This window comes from Mauremys mutica, chromosome 20 (assembly GCF_020497125.1).
Source record: "Mauremys mutica isolate MM-2020 ecotype Southern chromosome 20, ASM2049712v1, whole genome shotgun sequence".
NCBI classification, from domain to species: domain Eukaryota; kingdom Metazoa; phylum Chordata; order Testudines; family Geoemydidae; genus Mauremys; species Mauremys mutica.
This window is the reverse complement of record NC_059091.1, coordinates 3,767,696-3,791,380: the sequence shown is the minus strand read 5'-3', so window position 1 is coordinate 3,791,380 and position 23,685 is coordinate 3,767,696. Positions and strand designations below refer to the sequence as shown.

The following is a 23,685-nucleotide window of genomic DNA, read 5'->3' as shown; positions in this document are numbered from 1 at the left end:
GGAGCTGGATGCATTCAATATCCATGCTCCTGGGAGGGGTCCGCCCCAAGCTTCCCACACCTCCCCTGCGCCCAAGGCCAGGTCCACGCTCAGCAGGCTCCCGCTCTGAACAGATGAATTTCTATCCACGGCTGAAATAAATGCTCATCAGGCGTCCATCTGCCCCGCGCTCCCCAGTGCTCCGAGGTAGCCGGGGGCTGATGAGAAACGGAGCACTCGCCCGGATCTCGCTGTGCCAATAACCGACGGCTTCCCGGACTCGGCACGGTCACGTCATGACGGGCCCCGTTACGCTACCAAAGGGGGGAATTCTACAGACAGCCACGCAATGCGCAGGGGAGACCTCGGCTCAGTTCCCGGCCCCTCTGTCTGTGCCGCGGACCCCACCCGTAATGTGAGGCTCAGGGATCTGCCCCTGGCTCCCCGGGGGGTTTGAAGTCCGCTGATGGAAAGCAGGAGGTGGGAGGCAGGCGTTGTTCTGTTACACGCACAGCGAGATTCTCTGATACAAAGGGGACAATTGGGGCCAGAATTCAGGCTCTAGATTAGCGAAATTTGCATATATCAATGCACACTGTAGTCACGTGACGCCCATTTATAGGGAACCGTATCTGGGCATCTGGATCTTTAATGAATTTGTCTTCACACGTCTCTCTGAGGCAGGGCCAAACTGCCGCAGCTCAAAGTGCAGGCAGTAAAGAGAAATTCAATGCCCTTCCCAGGAAGCCTCTTGCGAAGCAGGGAACTGAACCTACAACTCCTAGCTAACGCCCTGGACCACGCTGGACCATGCTCCATCTCACTAGCACGGGAGTGCATTGCACGGGTGCAAACTGCAACCCCCTGGGAACACGTCGTGCTTTCGAAGCCCCAGGCAAGCCAGAAAGCCGCTCCGCACAAGCAAAGCAAGAAGGAAATGGACAGGCGTCCCCGGCAGTGATAAGACAGGCTTCCGCGACCCAATTAACGCACAAAGGGCTGGGAGGGAGGCTTCGTGGCTGAAGGGACACTCATTGTGGGAAGCAGAAGAGCACTTCAGCCCACAAAGGTCTCTTTGTTTGAAGGGGTTTTTCCCGCTCCTGCCCAATGCCGCCCTGGCTTGGAAGCGCAAAGTGGGATGAACTCAAATCCGTGTGCAAAACAATCTAACCGTGAACCTTGCCAAGCTGAGAAAATCTGGCCCTTTTTCTCCGTGCTCCCCCTTTCGCAGCCCTCTCAGAGACCTCGTGATCAAATGCATCCCGCAGCTTGGAGCAGCTGGCTCAAGGAGTCTAGGAACAGGACATGGGCCCTTTCCCCTCTAGGGGGCGCCGGCTCCCATCCGGCCCCAGGGCGGGGGGCTGGCTGGCTCGGGGTGGTGGAGAATGGGGTCTTTCCCTTCTAGGGGGCGCCGGCTCCCATCCGGCCCCAGGACGGGGGGCTGGCTGGCTCGGGGTGGTGAAGAATGGGGTCTTTCCCTTCTAGGGGGTGCCGGCTCCCATCCAGCCCCAGGGCGGGGGGCTGGCTGGCTCGGGGTGGTGGAGAATGGGGCCTTTCCCTTCTAGGGGGCGCCGGCTCCGATCTGGCCCCAGGACGGGGGGCTGGCTGGCTCGGGGTGGTGGAGAATGGGGTCTTTCCCTTCTAGGAGGTGCCGGCTCCGATCCGGCCCCAGGGCGGGGGGCTGGCTGGCTTGGGGTGGGAAAGGAGGGACGGAGTCGGCACTTCAAATCCAGTGCAGGTTATTAGTAACTGGCAGCCCTTAGGCCCGAGCTCTGTCCCGGGCCTAGGACGGAGCGCGGGGGAGGGTTTGAGACGCCATCTCTGACTACAGTTCATTAAACACCCACTGACCAGCACCCCTCTGCTCAGAGCAACCCCAAGACCCAACTCCCCTGTTCCTGCCCCCGAGGGGCAGGGCTGAGACGGGGGCTCGCCTCACACCCGGGACAGTTAATTTGCAAGTACAGTACATTCAGGGCTGGGGAAGAGCGGGGCGGGGGGGACGCAGGAACACAAACGGACGGCAGCAGCACGCCACCCACGTCCCATAGCCCCCCCAAATCTGCACCCCCAGAAACCAGCACTGCAGAGCCCGGAGGACACGTTCTGTGGCTAAACAAACTGTTCGTGATTCTGAAAAGTCCCCCCTGCCCCAAAACCACATTAAAACCAGATAGGACATTTCACAACCTCTCGCACCAGGTCCCTGCAACCTCTTGCCAGGATCCCCAACAGAGATCGCGGAGAGGGAAGACGACGTTTTACCATCCAAATCTATTCTGCTTTGTTCATGGGAGGTTCAGAGGTCGAGTACAGGTCGGGGGGGGGGGAGAGGGGGGGAGTGTTTCGGGAAACCACGCCGACTAACCAGGGAGCAACGACCGGTTCCCACAGGACACCTCCTGCCACCTTGACCAGAAGTGGGTGTGGAACCAGGACGCTTAGCTGCATTGGAGTGGTCTGTAAACACTTCCAGCTGTGTGAATCTCACCCCGACATTCGGGGAAGGAGAATCTGATGCAAGGTCAGAACTGGAGCATGGGGAGCAGAGGGGGGTGTCAATGGCAAATTCCCACACTAGCCCAAGGACCCTGTTACAGCCAGAACTAAACATGTAGATATAAACCGATTTAGTCAATCCAGTCCACACATGTGTGTAGACGCTCTGATTCTGGTTTAAGGGATGGTCTACACTGTATTACACCAGTGTAGAAGATCAACTTATTTCAGTGGGAGCTGCTCAATTTCCCGTCAATCGATCTTTGGACTTAACTTGCTACAATTAGTGCAGGGTGGTTGTTTTTTTAAACCGGAATGACTGTCTTTTGCTCAGAGTCAAACCGAATTAAGCCTGGGTTACACTTGCCACTTTTACCAGTGTCATGACGCCAGCTAGGGGGATGGTTTTATCTATCCCACCCCTAGTCTGGCCACAGTTATACCAGGCTAACGGTGCCTTCTAGTAAAATAGCGCATTTCCCCTTTATCCCGGTTTAACAGCAGCCAGCCTAGTGTGTGCCACCACTTTACCTAGCCCCGGATAGTCCTAGCAGACAGACCCACATTCTAGAGCAGACAAGGCTGCTGGAGCAGTGTGGACGCAACCCATTTCTGAGCCATCTACCACAGTGCAAATGCCAGCAAAGGAAAGCCAGGCCAGCACCGGTTACCCTCTTTGGCACAGCATATGCCTAATGTTCACATTTTGCTTTTGCACGGGGAGGTCACGGCCCAGGCTACGGTCCCCGGGCCAGCTGGCTGTCTAACACACAGCGGGAGGAGCGCCCTTTCCCCTGGCAAAAATGGTACAGATTTGCTCACAATCCCGTTCTAAATCCTCTGTGTTATGCGTATGCAAGTTTAATAAGCCGGGTGGGCCAGCTGACTCGTTCACATGGTCTATCGGCTTTGCAGGGTGTTTGGCAGGCCTGCAAGCTCATTTCAGAACCTTCTCTCTCAGCTCATGCACCAAAGAAAACCCCAACAATATTAGGGTTTTACTTTTTTTTTTTTTTAAAAGGACGCTGTTCTGGTGGAACCAGTGCCTCTACAATTCCAGCCCTTGGGGATTTTTAAAAGAACAGTCAAGGTTTGTGGCTCTCCCTTCTCTGCTACCAGGAATAGCCCGTTCGAAGGTTGCAGCTGGGATCTCTGCTTCACCAGCCAATATTTCTTCCCTCCCTCTGCTGAGTTTGCTCCTCCCTTGGTCTGTTATCGTAGGGTTGCTTGTGCACTGGGAACTGCCGGCAGGCTGGCGTGCCAGCGTCAGGTTAGAGAAGAGCATGTAGGGCTGCTAGTGATTTTCCCAAAGTGACCGTGGGGTTTAGGAGCACGTGGGAATCATGCACCTAAACCCCCTAGACAAAAGCCTTGGCCCCTTAGCTTGCTGTCTCAGGCCCAGGGGAAGGAGAATTATTATCAGAGTGGAGATCAGGGCGTCCGTTCGAGGCAGTGAGGTGTGCTGGTTAAGGCCTAGGAAGCCCGAGTCCCAGTCCCAACTCTGCCACGGATCAGCCATGTGATCTTAGGCAAGCCCCATCACCTCACTGGGCCTCAGTTTCCCCTTTCATCCAAGGAGGAGCGATTCTCTCCACTGTGGGAATTACTGGATGCAATTCAGTCTCTTGCATGGGGCAGGTCAGACTCCAGCGGCAGAGAGGAAGGGTGGCCCAATGGTTAGTGAGCTAGACAGGAGACAAGGCCTCAGCTCTGCCACGAGCTCCCCGTGGGACCACACTTTGCCCTTCTATGCCTCAGTTTCTCCATCTGTCGAATGGGGGTAACAATCCTGCCGTGCCTCAGGGCTGGGTGAGGATAAACACGCTAGAGAGGGTGAGAGGCTTGGGAGCCCCAGAAGTGCCTAAGAGACGCAGACTAGCTGACTGCAGTGGGTCCCGCCGGCCTGATGAGATCCACAGGGCCATCACTGAGAATTGGAGAGGAAAATTTGGCTTTTTAGTATCCTCCTCTGAGAGCTCCTGCAAGTGCCGAGCGCTCCCGGGGCCCGCTCGGCTCCGTGCCCGGCTGCAGCAGGTGTAACCCAATGTCAGACAGAATTAACCCTCCCCACCTCACGGATCCAGCCGCTGATTAGCCCTCTCTCCCGCCCCAGACTTGTTGAGACATTGTACGGGTCTCTCAGCTGCCTGGGGTGCGTGGGTGGTTCTATAAAAGGAATCTATACAAATAGCTCGGAGGACACATTCGGGCCAGGGATCTGGTGCAGGGAGCCGGGAGGAGACGCTTATGCAAAGGGGAATGTTTCCGGGTGCCTGAACAGGTGGTTCATAAAGGCAGGGGGGGACAGTGGAGAGAGCCGGGACTCCAGAGCCTTAGGCTCTATTCCCACCTCTGCCTCTGACCTGCTTGGAGACTTTGCACAAGTCACCTCCCTGCTCTGTGCCTCAGTTTCCCCCTCTGGAAACTGGGAATAATGACCTTGCACTCCCTGGGAAAGTGCTAGATAAGAGCTAGGTATTCTCCGTATAAGCAGCAGGGACTCTGTACTTGTATCTTCGGTACTGATCTGGCACATCTGAGCACCTCACAATGTCTAACGTAGTCAGCCTCCCACATCCCCGTGGGGCAGGGACGTTGTCCCCACGGCCCCTACAGAACTGGGTAGCCCAGCGGTCCAGCCACGGAGGCACCCAGGTGCTGAGCCTGGATCCAGCCCAGGTGAGGAACAATGCAACATTACCACCACTCAATGACTATTCGGTGCTTCCCCCTCCCCCTGTGTGTACTGAGTTTGGCAGGTCTCAGCTCCGTCTCTTAGCACAGAACCAGCCACATCACAAAAGGCCCCTTTGGCACCAGCAAAGCTCCACAGAACAGAAGGGGCCACAGAGACCAAGTGCTCCCCCCCCCACACCCCCGACGGCAACCGCGACGGCTGACCGGCTGGGAAAGCTTGTACTGCAGCCGCATGGGCTGCCGGGACAAAGCCAGTGGGCCTGACGCAGCTGCCGGAAGCTACGGGCAGTTAGGAGTCTCCTCTCTAGCAGAGCCATCTCAGCACCTGGGGTCAGCCCAAGACACGTCTCAGAGGGACTAGGAAGCCGACACTGGCTGGTGTAAGGAAGAGGTAGCAAGACCCCTGGCTAAGGAGGAAATCAATGTCTAAGCCAAACCCAAACCCCATGCGCCTCCTTCCGCTCAGCGGAGAGCGCAGCTATTTAACAGCCTGACGGGACGGGAGCAATCGGCATTTTTCCTGCAGGAGGGAACCTTCACATCTTCTAACCCACTGCCCCCAGGACTTATTGACAGTGGTGGGGTGGGTCGCACTGAGGTACCTCCACCAGTGCATCGCTCCTGTGCGAACACGCCGCCGGCTGGGGCAAATCACCTTCTACCAGGCCGCGTCCCGTAGCTTGGGGTTGGCGCTGGCGCAGCTGTACTAGTGCAAACAGCCGGCGTGGAATTTCCCCCACCCACCCACGACAGTGGAGTCTCTCAGCCCAGAGGGACCCGCCGGCGCTCCCCTACCCCGGCAGTGCGACCCCTCGTCCGAGCCGTCGAAGCAGTCCTGAACGCCGTTGCACAGCTTGCTCATGGGTATGCACAGCTCCGTGCCCAGGCAGTTATGTTCATTGGGTTGGCACCGCGACACCTTGCTCTGCGGACCTGGAAGAGAGCAGAACACGAGAGAGATTCAGCCGAGAGGGGAAGGGAATCGTTCGACAGCATCACGGCAACGCCCGGGAGCTGCAGCCAGCACCAGGGGCTGCGGCTGGGCTCGGCCCACGCAAGCAATGAGAACCCAGCCCCCGACAGCTCCCAGATCAAGGGGCCGGATCCCTCCCCTCCTCCCGGCGCCACCGGTGCAAAAGGACCCACTCGCATTTCACACCCACTGGGCTCTGATGCGAACACCTGCAGGAGGCCCAAAACCAGAGACAACTGGAGCCGAGGGAGAACCGGGCCGTTTGCAAGACAGGCCTGAGGGATGTCTACACTGCAGGTTTACTGCGTGTTCTTACCCCCCTCCCCAAACCCTCCCATGCGTGTAGAACCCGTGTTCACATGCATGACTGAGGTGTGGGGCAAGGAGCCCAACCTGCCCTTGTTTCCAAGGAGACTTCAGAGCTACTGTCACTTGGCTGCTTTGGGAAATCGGCCCCCGTGAGTCTGGGGACACTGCACACACCCCCGGGCCCCGACTCCGGCTTGAGCCCAAAGCCCCCCGGGCCCAGGCTCGAGGACTGGCGAGGTGGAGGGGCCAAGCCCCTTGATTTGCAGAGTGGACGCAGCTTGGGCCCAGGTTCCCCCAGACTCCGTCCCGAGAGTCTACCACTGCTATCCCATAATCCCACGGGCCAGCGCTCCTTGGGGGATCCGTAGCTGGGGGCTCCCGTCCAAAGCGCTGCCCCAACCCCCCCCCGGCTTCACTCCCGAGATCTAACAAATACACCACAGCAGGCAGCCAGGCTCAAGCTCCCAGGGGACGGGGCGCAGGTAATGCAGCCACACAGGGGGAGTCCCGCCTGGGCTCCTCCGCGCAGGGCCGTGCGGAGAGGGGCCGGACTTGCAAGGATCCAGGGCAAAGGGAGAGACCAGATTAACGGCAGTGGAGGGAGCCAGGGCCCTGAATGAAGCTTTGGCCTCCAGCGGGTGGCTGCGTCTCCCTACCCCTGCCGGCGTCTGTGTAGGTATTTCACCCCGGTAAGGAAACACGCCACTGATCACACAGCACTTTTACTGACTGGCTCGTCAGACACAGCAAACTTCACCCCCCCCACGCCGGAGAGCGACCCCTCCTTCCCACGCCACGCTCCCTGGGCCAGCGTCACCCAGCCTCCCCCATCCGACAGGGCCTGTCTCGAAGCTGCCAGGCTGCCCGGGGCAGGCCAGAACGGGCACATCCACAGGGTTCCAGACGTGCCCCAGAACGGGGACCAGCCAGGAACGGGAGCCTGCCTCACGGGAAAAGGAACCCAGGGGGCAAGGAAGCGCCCAGCGATGGATGCCCAGTGGGGTTCCCTGGCTGGGGCAGCCACTCCAGGGCTGGATCGCCCCCTCGCGTGAACTGCCCTCAGATAGTTTGTGCGGAGCACTCAGCACTTCTGGGGGCGGGGGGAGCTGTTTCTAGGTCCCTCTCGAGCCAAAAATTGTATTTTTACCCCCTGCAGGTGGCAGCACCCAGGGGAAAACGCCCCTCTGAAGGAGCTGGGATGGCACATCTTAGTTTTAGCCTCATCTTGGTATCAGAAGCTGGGCAGAGCAGAGAGAATCTATAACAAATAGCTCATAAAACCACTTTCTCATCACCCAAGGATTGAAACACCTTCATTCCAGCAGCATAGCATGGGCTGTGATTAGCACCACGTCCTACCTTAGGGACTGCCCCGCCAGCACAGTACCCGACCCCGACCCAGCTCCCCGGAGAGAACTGAAGGCAGATCTCCAGGTCCCCTAACCAGCTGTGCTGTGCCCTCTCTCTTTCCCCGCAACAGCAACAGCCATCGCGGCCAAGCCACAGCCTCCCACGCACTGCACCGGCATCGCCGCTCCGCTCTGGCACTGGACCTGAGGGTGGAATCCTGCACCAGGAGGAAGAGAATCCAGCGCCTGGAGCGATCTGGGCTCACGAACAAAGCCAGCGAGAAGGGCTGACTGCACAGGGAGGCGATCCGCCCAGTCAGACGGTGCCATTTGCACCACCATTTTGCAGAGCAGCGTAAACACCACTGGGTGCTTTACAATCACAGCGGCGGTCCCTGTCCCAGCCAGAGGGGGTACGCGCGAGAACAGCTCAAGCACAGAATAGGGACGGCCGTCGATGCAGGAAGCCATGGAGATGTGTCGTGGGAAGAAGGTGCAACGTAGCAGGGAGGGGAAAGGGGACGTGGCGTCCCTGTGGAGTGGGACATGCAGGAACTGGAGTTCCCCGGCGCTGACGCACCATTTCTCCTTCGCTGCAGACGCACTCGCTAGCTGAGGGTGCATCCGAAAGTCGTCCGCTTGAGCTGACGGGCGACGGCCCTGGCCCCACTCCCTGGGGGAACAGGGTTCGTCCAGGCCAGGGCTCAATCCATGCACCCAGTTAGCAGCAGCGAATGGTGCAGGGAACTCGGGAGAAGGGGCATTGATTCGATTTTCATTTTGTTGTGCTGAGAGGAGCAGAGCCTCGGGGTGGAACGGGCACTAGGGGAGACGGGGGTAGGAGACGCACAGACACGCACTCCTCTTCTCACAGAGCCGGCCTCCCGCCTGTATTTTTCCTAACCCTGAACGAGACCTGTTCAGCACAGGTCCTAGACAGAGGCCTTCGCGCATCTCCCTGCCCTCCAGCCTCACTCGCACAGGCTTTGAAACAGCCAATCATCACTTGGCGACTAGTCGGGGAATTTCGGACCCAGCGTGCCAAGCTCCCAGCTAAACCTAGAAGCCATCAGAAAAGCTCAGGCTGTGACACACGGAGCCCCACTGCTCTGCCTCATGCGACAGAGGCAGGAGAACATTTCAATGCCACGAGGAAACCAGGCCATTGGATCCAGCCAGGAACATGCAGCCCCAACTGCTCTTTGCAGGAATACCCTGGCTTCCAAGGGGGCAACTTTTATTCCTGTTTGTTTATTTGTTTTGGCTGCAGTGACTTTAAAAGGCCGCCCATTGGGAATGATTCTGTTTATACGGCCCCTCCGGTGTCTATTTGGTCTAGTGGGTTAGAACAGGGAGGGGCTGGGAGCTAGGACCCCCTAGCTCTGAAAGGGGAGAGGGATCTCATGATTGGAACAGGGAACGGGGACCCAGGGCTCCTGGGTTCTGCTCCAAACTCTGCCATTGCTTGTCTGTGCATCTCCGGCTCCTTTCCCTTCTGGAGGATAACCCGGTTTGATTTATAATCATGCAACTCACTAGGTTAAGAGCCTTCTTAACAGCTACTACACAATAGCTTTTGTCTTTAAAGAGAGCTCTATCTAAATAAAACCACTCTCCTAGGCTCAGAATAACTGCAAATTAAGGGTTAATTAGCCGTGTTTCCAAACAGGTCAAGGGAAGGCACCCAAAGGAAGCACACAGTCCATCAGTCAAAACCCATCTCCCTGCCCATTATCCCTGTGGAAAGAGCAGATCAACTACTTATCACAAATGGGGCAAGATTAATTTACAAGCCACTTTGTTTCCTTTCAACCGCCTTTGCTCGTTAATAAACGAGCCAATTTATTACATGTGACAAGCTTGTGGTACACCCCAAAGGGCTGAATTAGACATGAATTTTTAACCTCAAAAAGCCACTTGAAAAGCAGCAATTCTTCCCCCCACAAATGCAGCCTGTAATTGATCTGGCACTGGCCCAAAGACACATACAAACGGGAAAAAGCTACAAGTGAAGAGATAAGAAGAGCACGAAGTGAGGACCGGGGACTTCGCAAGCTACATGGCTGGAGTGTCAGGGACGGGAAGGAACATTCAAATAAAACCCACTTGGGAGACTAGGTTAAAGCCCTGACCCCGATTCTTATGATTTAGTATTCGGATTGCAGCCTCGGGCCCAGGTCAGGCCGCCACTGTGCTAGGAGCTGTACAAACACAACAAAAATAGACAGGAGCTCACCGCCGAAGGCCTGGCCTGCACACAAGTTTCACGCTGGTGTAAGTGTGACGGTGACGATGGTGCATTTTCAATGAAAAGAGCCATCCCGTACAAGGCCTAACGGAGATGCACTTAGACTGGTCTAGCAATGCTTTATCCTGCTCCAGCTCCCCTTCCCTCCCTACAGGTAGTGATCCAAGATAAACACTTTTATACTGTAAAAGCAGCAAAGAGTCTTGTGGCACCTTATAGACTAACAGACGTTTTGGAGCATGAGCTTTCGTGGGTGAATACCCACTTCGTCGGATGCATGTCTTTTATACTGGTATATCTGTGTCCACACTGGACCGGGCCGCCTCAGACCGATCGGGAATGTGGAGAGGAAATGCTCCTGCCCTCCAGAACCCTACTGCAGTTTTCAGGGCAAGCTGCAGCCGCACGGCGGCCGCCGCCCGTGAACGTAAGCATGAGATGCAAGCGAGCAGAGAGCCAAAATCTTCCATTTTTGGGTGCTTGCCTGAAGATGCCTTGAAATTCAGAGGGCACTTTCTGAAAACCAGCCCCTCTGACAGATTCACATTGATCATTCACAGACAAACGCATCTCTCCTGACAGGAGCTGTCACCATGCAGACACCAGGGCCCCCACGGCTGCAGAACAGAGAAAAGCAGAGCGCTCCGCATGCACCAGACCCATTTGACCAATGTGTTGGCAGCTAAGTGGGGCTGTGGCATCAACAGGGAAAACTTTCTACACGTGCTGCAGTGTCTCTGGCCGGGAGTCCCTTAGGGAGGTTTTATTACCATTGTGTTGTGTCTCATTAACACATTCCTTTTTGTTATCTGTATTAACAACGCTCTTATCAGTAGCTCTCAAAGCGCTGTACAGAGGAAGCTGGTAGTCTTATCGTCAGAGCTGGGGAAACTGAGGCACGGGAAAGTGATTTGCCCGGGGGTGAAGCCAGGAATCAAACCCAGCTCCCCCCGGGAGCCAGTCTAGTGTTCTCTCCACTAAGCCACACTGCCCCTGCAGTAAAATGTTCAAAAGCACCCAAAAGTGACGTAGGCACTTTTAAGTCCCATAAAATTCCAGGGGACTTAGGATCTTTTGAAAATCCGACTCCTCCCTTGCAAAGAAGAGTTGCCCCAGTTTAACTTAAACCAATTAAACCAGTACAATCTCCCATGTGGGGACTCAATGGGGACCACTCCCAAGCTCCCGGGGAATACTTAACAGATTTCCCAGCTCTCAGTTAACAGACAGGATTTCATCAGCCCTTGGTACCACAGGAGTCTGATTCTGCAATGTAAATGGTGCTGCCTCCTTGCAGGGTTGTGTCACTCCCTGAGGCTGCATGCAGAAGCCACCCTTGCAACCCCAGGTTTTAAAACAAATCACTCCCCTTGCCAGCAAGATAAGGAGGATGTGAGTCAACTGAAGCCCCCGGTGCCAGACTGGCGTGAGAAAAGCCCCTCTGACAATCCCAAAAGATAGGGGCTTCTCAGCCCCCTGCCCGTGTTGACAGCTGAGCCGCCGCTCATGCTCGCTCCATCGGGAGCAGATGTAAACAAGCAGGAACCCCTATTAATATCCCCGGGTGCGCGCAAGGGAGGCTGCAGGGCAAAAGCCGCAGCCGCTTTACACGCCAGGGAGCCAACAAGTGCCACCGGCCGACAGAGCTCCCAGCTGAGCAGAGCCAGGCCAGGTCCTCAGCTGGGATTTGCACCAGTTTACTTAGGTACATGGTGTGCACGCACCCACCCACCCCACAGATGCTCTCTCTCACTAAGTGTTTGTAAAACACCGACCACCACAGGACCCTGATTTCAATTGGGGCCCACTCAGGGACGTCTTCTCTGCGGCGTTAGCTCAACGTACAACCTGATTTTTGCCCCTACTCCAACGCCCGTCCGCACACACACATCTCTAGCGTACGTGGCGGGTGGGTCAGCTGCTGCTGATGCAGGAGTGATGCAGCGAGGATGGATCGGGTTGAGTTACAACTCACCCACCGCCAGCGCTAATCCCATCGCTCTGCGTGGAGCTGGCCCGCTGCTTTGCAGCCTGACCCTGCTTAGGGGGCGTCTTCACTGGAGGGATGGATCTGTTCTTAACCCACGTTAGCTAACCTGGGGTAAGACAGCGATGAAGCCATGGCAGCTCGGGTTAGCAAGTCCAGGCCAACCCCAGGCTCCGCGGTGAGCGTGAACTCAACCTGCTCAGCCAAGTGGCGGAGGCTTCCCTGCTATTTTAACCCACGGTGAGAAGCCACCTTTTCCTTTGCTGCAGTGAAGACCCGCCAGCGCGAGCGAGAGCAGAGCTAGTGGAGTAACTTGAGGGCAGCACTTCGACCCCCCCACCCCCCGGCAATGTCCATGAGATGCTCCCACGACACAAAATCACAGAGTGGAGACGCAGGAAGCTACTGCAAGGGGTTTTCAAGCTCCAGAGAAGGGCCTTTCCCTGTTCCCCCGGACACTGGGGTTGTTTTATTTATTTATATTGTGATTTAAAGGGCTCCTGCTTATCTTCAGTCAGCTCGTAAAATAAACTGACCGGTGCCCACGCCCGGCAATCTTACGCAGCAACTGCCACAAGAGGAATTCAGCAAATCACCTTAAAAAAGAAAATGTTTTTGCACGTACCCCCAAGAGGGCTAATAAGGGCGTGTCTATGCACATCGAAGCCAGGGGTGCCCCGGGGCTGGAGCACCCAAGGGGAAAAAATGGTAGGTGCTCAGCACCCACCGCCGGGAGCCTCCCGCAATCAGCTCCCGCCTGCCGGCGGCCCCGCAGATCAGTGCCTCCCCCCACTCCCCGCCGCAAACAGCTGTTTCGCGGGGTGCTGGGGAGGGGGGAGGAGCGGGGACTCAGGGCACTACGGGGAGGGGGCAGAACTAGGTGGGGCGGGAAGAGGTGGGCGGGGTGGGGCCTTGGGGGAAGGGAGCGGGGCTTGGGGTCGAGCACCCTCCAGCACTTTGAAAAGTTGGCGTCTGTGTCTCTGTACTGATCCAGCTGCATCACGCCAGCGCGTCTGGTGAAGGCGCTCTATGCTGACAGGCAAGAGCTCTCCCATTGGCATAACAAACCACCTCCGCAAGCAGCCGAAGCTTTGTCTGGGAGAGAAGCTCCCGCACCGACATTGCGCTGTGCACACGGACGCTTACCTCGGCGTAACATCTCGCTGGTGGGGATGGGAATATTCACACCCCGAGCGACCTACGTTTTGCTGACTTAGGCTGCAGTGTAGACAGAAGCTAAGTCTTCCCTGGTGGAGGGAATCAGCTCATGTTTGCACAACCTTTTGAAGACGTAAACAGCTGCGTAAGTGCCAAATATTTCCAGTTTGCTACCGGGAGTCACGTTTTTACCTTGATCACTGCAGGAGTGTTAGGACAAGCTAGCTCAGGGTTCATGCTACTGACAAATCACATGCTAGTCAATAGTATGACACAACCTACAAGTCTCAACCGAGATCCGGGCCCCACTGTGGAAGGTGCTGTACAGTGGTGTGCTGTCAAGTGGGGAGATGCATGTAGTGCGGTCCCACAGGCTGTATCCTGGGTCTAGTACCAGTCAATATTTTCACCGATGAGTTGGACAATGCATGTAAAATTTGTGGATGGCACCAAGCTAGATGGGGTTGCGAGCATGTTAGAGGACAGGATTAGAACTCACAAGGACCTTGACAATTTGGAGACTTGGTCTGAAATCAACACGATGAAATGTAATAAAGACACGTGGAAAATCAAACGCACAAATACGAAGTGGGGAACAACTGGCTAGGCCAGGGGTCGGCAACCTTTCAGAGCTGCTGTGCCGAGTCTTCATTTATCCACTGTAATTTAAGGTTTCACGTGCCAGTAATGCATTTTACATTTACAGGGGCCAGTGGACAGAACCCCAGACTGGTAGCGAGCCTGGGTCCCGGCTGCCGGCCCGGGGTCCCGGCTGCCGGCCCCTGGCCGTTGGGGTCCCGGCTGCCGGCCCTGCTCAGCCCGCTGCCGGCCTGGAGTTCTGCCCATCCCAATCAGCAGCGGGCTGAGGGGGGCAGGCGGCTGGGACCCCGGCTGGCAAGGGGCTTATGGCCAGAACCCCACACCAGCAGCAGGCTGAGCGGGGCCTGCAGCCGGGAACCTGGCTGGCATGGGGCCAGTGGACAGAACCCCAGACTGGCAGCAGGTTGAGTGGGGCCGGCAGCCGGGAACCTGGCTGGCAGGGGGCCAGAGGACAGAACCCCAGGCCGGCAGTAGGCTGAGTGGGGCCGGCAGCTGGTGCCCCAGGCCAGCAGCAGAGTGCCACTGAAAATCAGCTCGCGTGCCGCCTTTGGAACGCGTGCAATAGATTGCTGACCCCTGGGCTAGGCAGTCATACTGCTGAAAATGTCCTGAGGTTACAGTGGATCACAAATTGAACAATAGCCAACAATGTGATGCACTTGTGGGAAAAGGACAATACCCTTCTGGGGGGTACTAACAGGAGGGTCGTATGTAAGACTCGGGAGGTAACTGTCCCGCTCTACCTGGCACTGGCAAGGCCCCAGCTGGAGTCCTGTGTCCGGCGCTGGGCGCTGCGCTTTAAGAAAGATGTGGACAAATTGGAGCAAGTCCAGCGAAAAGCAACAAAAATGATAAAGGTTGAGAACACCTGACCTGTGAGGAAAGGGTAAAATAACTGGGCAGTCTAGTCGTGACAAAAGAAGACTCGGGGGCTGACCCCACAACTGTCTTCAACTACGTTAAGGGTGATGGAGTGTTCTCCATGTGCACTGGAGGCAGGACAAGCAGCAATGGGCTTCTACTGCAGCAGGGCAGCTCCAGGTTAGATATTAGGAAAACTCTCCAACTCTCGGGGGAGTTAAGCTCTGGAAGCTGAGTCCAGTGGTCCCCGTCACTGGAGGCTTTTGGTTGGACGAAGCCCGGTCAGGGATGGCCTAGGTGACCTGTCCCTGCCTCGGTGCAGGGGGCTGCACTGGCCCAACACTGTCTGATTCTACAAGAGTCAAAACAGCAAGAAAGAGAAAAGGGGGCGGGGAACAGAGAGAGAGGAAGAAACTTCCCCAAGTTCAGTGCCTGAGCTGGGAACGGGACTTGGGTGTCATGAGTTCCACTCCAGCGCTCTACCTGCTAGACTGCCCTGCCCCTCCTGCTGGGGGGTTATTCATACCCCCACCCCCGTTTGTCTGAGAGGCAGAGAGATGCAGGCTGGAATTTTCACTGATCTCCTGACTTTGCCCAAGGTGATCCGCTGAGTCAGGGGCAGACTGGGAACAGAACCCCAGTCTTCCGCATCCCAGCCCACACGGCAACCCGCCCCTGTTCCACAGAGCCAGTCCTACCCCATACCCACCCTGCCTGTCGAAAATGCCTTGCCCGAGAGTTAAGGGCAGTTTATTCTTGGCTCTTTGTAATTCTGAGAACAATCAGAATATGCTCATCCTAGAAGAAAAAGAAGAAGGAAGCCACCGAAGATCTGGTTCCTGTTCTTCGCGCCTCCCCGAGAAGTTACCCAGCTCTCTGGCCAACTGCACAAAGTCTAACCAGTCCTGGGAAGAAACACGCCTGTTGCTTCTCAGTCAAGCAAATATATCTAAGGGATTCTTGCTAAGCGCAGAGAACATGTCTCTGGCAGGTCCCTGCCGACGACGGGCTCAGGCTGCAGAGACACGTCTCAATTGACAGCCAGAATTTTATTACGGAAGCTATGGGCCTGATTCTCAGGATCAGGTGCCGCTCCATGGCTGGTGTATTCATTCTGCCACAGCTCTGCTCCCAGCCCCCAGCGTGGGAGGCAGGTCCGGGATGTGGCAAGAGCACATGGCAGCATGGGTATTCTCAGCCCCCCCGACCCTGGGAAACAGTGTAGAACCTGTTAGAGCAGCCTCGGGGCTGCACTCACTTACACTGGCGGCTGAGCGGAATGCGGGGGAGCACAGAGATGGCTGAAAGCCCCTCCCCAAGTGCAGGAATGGGAGAGCCGAGATGCAGGGTAGCGAGCTGTCTGCTTGGAGGTGTACGACGGGAGAGCAGCCAGTACTGCTGCTGAAGTCCTGCCCCTTGGCCTGCCCTCAGGTGAGGGAGTTGTGGAGGGGGGAGTAGGTATCACCTGTGCTCAGCCAAGCTTCTCCAAGTGGGAGCAGAGCTCTGAGGTGTCCATATCCAAAGGGGCTTCTGGGAAAGGAGGGGGTGCGGCAGGCTCCCCCGGCGATGCAACACGACAGAGCCATGAGGGGTAAGCGGCAGCCCGAGCCCACGGGCCGCACATCTGGCACAAGCTGAAGAAAGCTGCAGTGCAGAGCTAGGGCCCGGGCTGGCTCTGGCGAGAGAGAGGTCACAGAACAGCACGGCCAGTATCAACCTCTTCACTCATCTAATGCCGCTCGGCGCCACTTCAGGCCGCGACTGCATCACCCCCCGATGGGTGGGCTCTGTACCCAGCCCTGAGCTACGCCCCCACACCTGAGCTACACCTTCCGCAGCACAACTGCCACAACAACCCAGTGCGGTGGTTGCAGTGAGCACAGGCCCAGAGGTGTCGCTCAGGACAGGAGGTAAAATCGGCTCTGGCCTCTTGTTGATCCCCTGCCACTCTCTCTTTTTCGCTCGTGTAGGTGTGTTTGTGAAGATGCGCACAATTCCAGTTCAGGCAACTGACCCAGAAGTTATAGGTCAGGGAAGGAATGAAACTCTCTGGCCTGGGTTATACAGGAGATCGTAAAGATCCCTTCTTCCCTTAAAACCTACTCATTTCACACTTCCCCAGACTTTCTGGCCTGTTCGGCTGCTGGGGCAGAAAGCCTGGCTCTCTCACCCCAGAGGTGGCTGCATCTCAGAGGCGTCTGTCCAACCCTTGCAGATCCTACAGGACGGAAAAAGGGTCTCTCAAAAAAAGAAAAATCACCCAGGATGGTGGGGTGCTTGTGGGTGCGTGGTGGGCTATGGATTTCTCAAGGGCAAACCTGGGCTGGCAAACAAAGGTTCGGGAGAAAGATGGAGAAAGTTAGTTTCAGGGAGCAATAGAGATTATGCTGCATCTGTCCAGATGGATAAAAAAAGCCCAGTTAAGGGAGCACAAACAGGGCACATGGAACGTCTACCAGGACGGATGTGTTCCAGCAGCAAGAGCCTCCACGTTTCGCACAGGAATTTTCCAGGGCTGCCGACCGTTTTGAGCCAGACAGCCCGTCCCAGCCTTTTCGTCTTTTCTCCCTGCCATCGGGAGGTGGTTGCATCACTTTGCCTTAATAAATAACCTGAGTCAAAAGGCTGCTTCGGAAAGACCTTTATTTCAGATGGTGCAGCCAGGAACCGACTTCAGTGCTGGAGGCTAGGAGGATGGAAAGAGCCCAAAGGGCATTTGACATCTGAAACCGAAATCAAAAGGATTTAGGCACCTAACACCCCGCCCCACACTTCAGGCTACTTTGAAAAGCCCACCCAGAGTCCTTACAAATTCAAAGAGACTTTACTGGCATGGCAAGTTACACACACATTTGCCAGAGCATCGGGGGAAAAGACAGACCAGCCCTTGCGGTGTACGACCCACTCAAGATGGGGCCACCCACTGTGTTTGTGGTTCGCTCCCCTTTGTCACTGAAGGTCTATTCCTAACACAGTAAAGCCTGGCTCTCAGCTAGAGCTCTCCAGTGGTAGATCTCAAAGCACTATCAATGAGGTACCCATTTTACAGACAGGGAAACTGAGGCAGAGGGAGAGGAAGTGATTTGCCCAAGGTCTCCCAGCAGGCCGGTGATAGACCCAGGAACAGAATCCAGGTCTGCTGAACCCCAGTCCAGCGTGCTATCCACATGCTGCTTCCCCCACGCTATGTAGGAGGATTGCTGCATCTCTACAAAAAGGCACCACAAAGCTCTGTATGGTGGTGTACACACACACACACACACACACAATCAGCAACATAAGTTCCCCTCCTAGGCGCCCTCCACAAGCCCCCGGTCTTCCTGAACAATCGGGATTTGTTTGTTGTTACTCTCTTTTCTTTTTGTTTCCTTAAGATCCAGCGTTCGCTGGGCCAGACAGATATCTGACCGTTCCCATAAAGTCCCCACAGCTCCACGCAGCTGCTCTGCAGCGAGGGGCCCGCCCAGCCTTTGCAGCTGAGGCAAAGGAACTTGATGGACCCAAAAACAAACACACAAATCTGGGAACTGCTATTTTGATTGCCTAGAGGCTGTTCCCAACTCCAGGAAAATCTGTCCCTTTTCCCTTCAGTCCCAGCCCTTCCCGCACACAGGCACCCTGTTATGTCTGCACCCAAGAGGGAAGGATTCCAGTTATCTTCCTGGCTGCAGCAGATTTGCAAGCATATCAAACTCTCCCCAGTCCCGCCCCAGGTCTGCATCAGCCTCTCTGCTCTTTGCTCCAGGGTACTCAGAGCTTGATGCCTCAGAGATTCCTCCCCTGAGACCAGTGCTCCTCGCCAGCTGCAGGAAAGGACGGATGCAGCAGACACCAAGGAGCATAACCCCTGTCAGAGTCGTGCCTCTCTGCAATGGGGTTAAGATCATTGGGGTTTCTATCCCCACACACACACACCCCGAAAGTGGCTGCCCCTTGCCCAAGCACCCCCTTTTTTCCCCTCCCAGCCTCCCCCCACCAGTAAAGCAGCCTGCCAAACACTGCACGTTGCACTTTCTTTGCCAACATCCCCCACTTCTGGGGTGAAGGAAAAGGCTCTACATTGGCCTGGCTCTGTGCTCAGCTAAAACTTTCGGAAGGGGGGGAGAACCCCCAAGCACCGAAACAGTGGACTCTGACCAACTCCTCGTGAGCAGCTGAGACAAACACCAAGATCCATAAAGCCAGGGGTCCAAGCTTCAGGACGCAAGCCTGTGCTGCAAAGAGAGCCACATAACAAAACACGCACCAGGTTAGAGAACTCCATTTTAAACCCCAGTTCCTTCATCTCTAACACCAACCAGCATTACTTCTGCAACACAAATAATCTATATGCCAAAGACAACAGTCCCACGAAGAACCAAAAATGAAGGCTCCACGCAGATTATTTAAGCAGGAAGAATACAGTGCTGCGGGGTTCTTTCCTTCCGCGTAAATGGCTCTTGCTAAATCCTTTGTTTCCCGTTTCTTTTATTTCCAGTGTACAGTGATACCAACAATAACGGTGTTACAGGGATGTTCAAAGGTATCCGTGAGGCAGCAGGTCCCCTCGAAACACAGTGCATTTGAGAAGCATGCTACTGGGGTAGACAGAAGAATGATGGGTCGTATAGACTGGACGGTTTATACTTCTAACAACTTCCTGTCACACCTGCACCTATAGATGTGGCAAGTGAACAGTACAATAGAAAGAAAATGAATGAGGGAGGAAACTTTCATGTTGCTGCCAGTTCAGGACCCTAGAAGATGCATGCAGTAGAAAAATATAAATACAGACACAATTAGCAGGAAAGAAAGTGATACATACATATATCAGGAGATTCATCGGATCCGTCGGGACAGTCTTTCTCTCCGTCACACCTCCAGCCCTTAGATATGCACGTAATCTGATCTTTGCATGCAAACTGTTTAGGGCTACATGTCTTCGGTGCTACATAAGAGAAGAAAACAACAATAACAATAAACATGGTGAGTTTCTTCTCAGGACAAGTTATTTACAAGAAATTCAAGCTGGATTTGATTTGGTTTGGGGTTTTTTTTTTAAGTCTCAGCAAAAGTTTTGCATGTAGCATCGGGGTCCGTCTGTCTCACCCCTAAGGAAGGAAGAGGATTTAAACAGAGGCATTAATTACAGGAGCTGGGATCCATGATGCGTTAGCAGATTTTAAAGATCATTTAACTTGGATAAATTAGTGCTTGGGAGCCCAGAGGTGGTTTAATTTTTTTTAGGCTAGATAATGAAAACAAAGTTTAAAAAACCCAGATGAGTGCAAACAGCAAGTCATTTTTTTACATCACAAAGGTAGCACAGCTGGTGAGATTATGCTGGCTTGCAATATTACATACTAGAGCACAATTCACTTTCCAACAAGTCCTTTTTTACACACACTCTTAGCCCCCGGTTCTTGGGCCTCCTCAGTTCTATTCCCGACTCCGCCTCTGACCCACGGTGGGACTTTGCACAAGTCATGTCCCAGCTCCGTGCCTCAGTTTCCCAAGTGTAAAAGGACTCATCCGTACTGCAGTAGCACCCAGAGGCCTCATGTGAGACCACAGCCTATTCTAGTAAGCACTGGGCAGACACCCAGTGAGACGAGACAAAGAGTGGGAGGGAAACTGAGGCACGGCACAGGAAGGGCCGTGGCCAGTGTCACGCAGCTGGCAGGGTCGGGGATGGAACCCAGGAGCCCAGACTCCCTGCGCAGCACCCCACCCACCTGACCGGACACGCCTCACCATTTTCCCTACCTCGGAGAGGGTTAGAGGTGCTGCGTCGCCACGGCAACAGCAGCCACTGGAGAGCCTAGACAGCTAGGCCTCAAACTCCTTCCTTGAGCAAACAGGCCCAGCACGGGGGGATTCAGACACGGCTGGGGCCGGGGAAATGGGGGACCCTCTGCTTCCTTCCCCACCCTGCCCCCGCTCCCCAAGGGCCAGAAGCAAACCTGTCCCCAAAGCCTCCCTGCAGCCCGCCCCACGCAGACAGTAAAGCAGAGAGTCCCTCTCACCCCCGCCCTCCCACACACACAGAGCCGTGCCCAGCGGGACAGGAATAGACGCAGATCCCCCAGCCTCCTATTGTCTTTGAGATCAGAGTTGCATCAGTCTATGGTAGTTTTGGGCCCACCCTTAGCACAGCGTCTAAACACACACACACACACACCCCAAGGTGGGGGAAATTCCACTGACAGGGACCTGAGGCACAAAGGCCCAGATCCCAGAGGTATTTAGACACCTAATTCAATGGGAGTTCGGTGCCTAAACATCCATGTGACTTCAGATCATGGAGGAAGAGTGGAGACTTCAACCATGGCTCAGGGTAGGGCCCGGGGTCAGCCAGCGAACGCCCCCAGCCAGCCAGCATGCCAGAGAGAAATCCTTCCACCCCAGCTTTAGAAGATGAACGACCATTACACAGCGGCCTGATACTAGCAAGGAGGGGGAGCGGAGGAGCAGAGCAGACAGCTGGACAGAAATAAATATTTGGGAGCGGCTCGTTAGGTTTCATAGGGAAGTGCCAGGAGATTTCCGGGCGTCTCTGCAGCACTCTGGGGCTGCATATTTCTTCGGGACACTCGATGAGCTCTCACTGGGAGCAGTTGTTGATATTTTCAAAGCATTTAAAGGCACAAGGGACCATTATGATGATCTAGGCTGATTTCTATTGGGACACGGGGGCGGGGGGAGCGTTCTTTTTTTTAAAAAAGTTTAGGAGCTACCATGGCAAAGGAACCAAAATTCGCTCCATATTCATGCTGGCAGGCTCCCTCTTTCAGAAGAATGTCATGCACAGTGAAAAAGCAGCTCGCTGCTAATTGTCACCCAGAGACCACAGCTCGGAGCTTTGTTTAAAAATAAATAGATGGCAAAGAGCAGCAGACAATTAAAAACGCATTAAAATAAATTTTTAAAAAAGAGCAAGTCGGCTACAATGCTCAGCGCAACGGCTGCGATAAGGAAGGGTCGGTATTTTAAGCCAATAAGGGTTTCGGACTTGGGGCTGCTCTTTGGAGCGAGCTCACATGAAGGCCAGTCCAGCAGGCTGAAACGCAGAGAGGGAATTGGACCGGCAGCAGGGTGGCTATTTCTCGCCATTTTATAGTGAGTGTGGTGATGTTTGCTGGTTTTCTGGGAGTCCCGGGACCGAGAGAATCTCAGATTTCAGGGAAAAGAGAGACTTCAGCACTCCTGGTTGTAGAGAAAAAACAGAAGTGTGACCCAAACAGGCTGTAGGCATATCTGTGCACTGCCTAGGGAGACAGGCTCCTGCTTGCAGTGCGGCTCTAAAGCCCACCCATAGGTGCTGGAACTAGGGGTGCTGCCGCACTCCCTGGCTTTAAGTGGTTTCCATCATATACAAGGTTTAAAGTTTGGTTCAACGGCTCTCAGCACCCATAGCCTCATCCTGTAGCCTCGTGCAAGGCCCCGGTTCAGTCCCTGGGGCCGGCTGAGACAGCAGCCAGAAAGGGGTGTCTTTGAGTGCTGACATGGGGGAACAACCTGCACGCCAGCTGAACTAGATCTGGAGGGTCTATTTCCCTCCTGGCCCTGTTGCTAGTGTGGGAGAGGTACGGGGCTTTCCTCCTGCACCGTACGGCTTCCTCCCTAAACGGGGGAGCGGAGAAGGAGACTGAGGATGGCGCTGGATTCTGGAAGGATTATTGGTTGCAACCAGAGTTAAAAGCCCTGGGCTAAGACCCTTCCTCTCATTTGCTATGGACAGCGAGGTCTCTGGGACGGGTCCATGCAGCCCCTACGCCAAGGGGCCCTACTCTCGGGTAGGCAGCCCTCCTGATCATTTCTAGGCATCTAGCAGACACCACAGTAATACAAATAACCGTCACGCTCCCTGACCTCGCATGGGGCACAGAGGGGGTGACCTGGTCCCCATACGGAGTCAGCGGTCCAGCCGGGAACACAATCGGGGTCTCCCAATCTAGCGCCCTTCCCGGCTCTGCCCCAAGCCAGCAGGGACAGGTCACTTGGCTCTTCAGTGGCCCACTCCAAGGGGGATAAACCCCCTCCCAGCTCGTAAGGGTTGAGTGTCTTTAAATACCGTTTGTGAAGTGCAATACCCACCCCCGCAGCGTCCATCAACACTGTAACCCTCTCCCAGGCGCCGGGGCGGGTTTGTACCTAAGTTCTGGAGTTTCCTGCTACAACCCCCAGGAGCCTGGAAAACAGAGCAAGCGGGTCTGCCAGCCAAGCGAATGTTAATGCACATTCACCGTTATCTCCTTGATCCTGCTGTAGCGGAGGCGGGTTTTTAAAACAACAGACGTGTCCTGCATTGTTAAAGAGACGAGGCCTGTTCCGGTCCCACAAAGCCTAGGGTTAAAGTGCGACTAACGTGGTCCAGGTCTTCTGCTGGATCCCCTTCCCCTCCCCCTCCCGCATCGGGGTGAGTTTCACCCTCCTACAGCTCCCGCCCCCAGTGCATCCTCCCATGCACCCGTCTCCATGCCAATTACATCTGGGAAGTTGCCGTTGCTATGGGTGATGTGACTCGTCGGCTGCCATTTAACGACCAAGCCATCACCTCAGCGTTCCCGACAGATGCAGGGAACGGTGCATCCATTTCCCTCCAGCGTATGCGGCGAAGAGGCCTGCCTCGCCTCGCTTTCCCCGCTTAGGTCTGTGCAAGGAACCACCAACGTCCCCATAGGGATCCCGGGAGAAATAACTAAGGGGAGTGCAACATAAATCTGTCACTGCTGCAAAACCGTGAAATTGGAAAGTCAGTTGGCCAAGGATAACAGGAAATACTTCCCCACCCACCACACAAAGCACAATTAGCGCTCCTCTCCACAGGACGATATTCCAGAATAGCTTTTCCCCGATCAACTACGCCCGACGAGCTCCACACAGGGACACTATTGCTCCAAATTAGCATAATCCACTTTCGAAACGGATTAAACTCATTTGGAATAGGTTCTCTCATTCCACAATAGGAGAGTCCACACACGGAGTTCATCAGGAATTTCAATCCTCTTTAACTAAGAACGGTCATACTGGGTCAGACAAATGG

At 55.3% G+C, this 23,685-nt stretch overlaps 1 protein-coding gene across 1 annotated transcript in view; it reads right to left on the bottom strand.

The window, feature by feature from the left end:
• Positions 1-23,685, bottom strand: part of LRP1 (LDL receptor related protein 1) — a 173,195-nt gene that overhangs the window by 111,934 nt on the left and 37,576 nt on the right. The window contains exons 2-3 of the mRNA XM_044995414.1: positions 19,465-19,587; positions 5,971-6,108 (exon numbers count right to left, since the gene is read on the bottom strand). Coding sequence (XP_044851349.1) covers positions 5,971-6,108; positions 19,465-19,587 — 261 coding nt within the window. The remainder of the gene's footprint in view (positions 1-5,970; positions 6,109-19,464; positions 19,588-23,685) is intronic.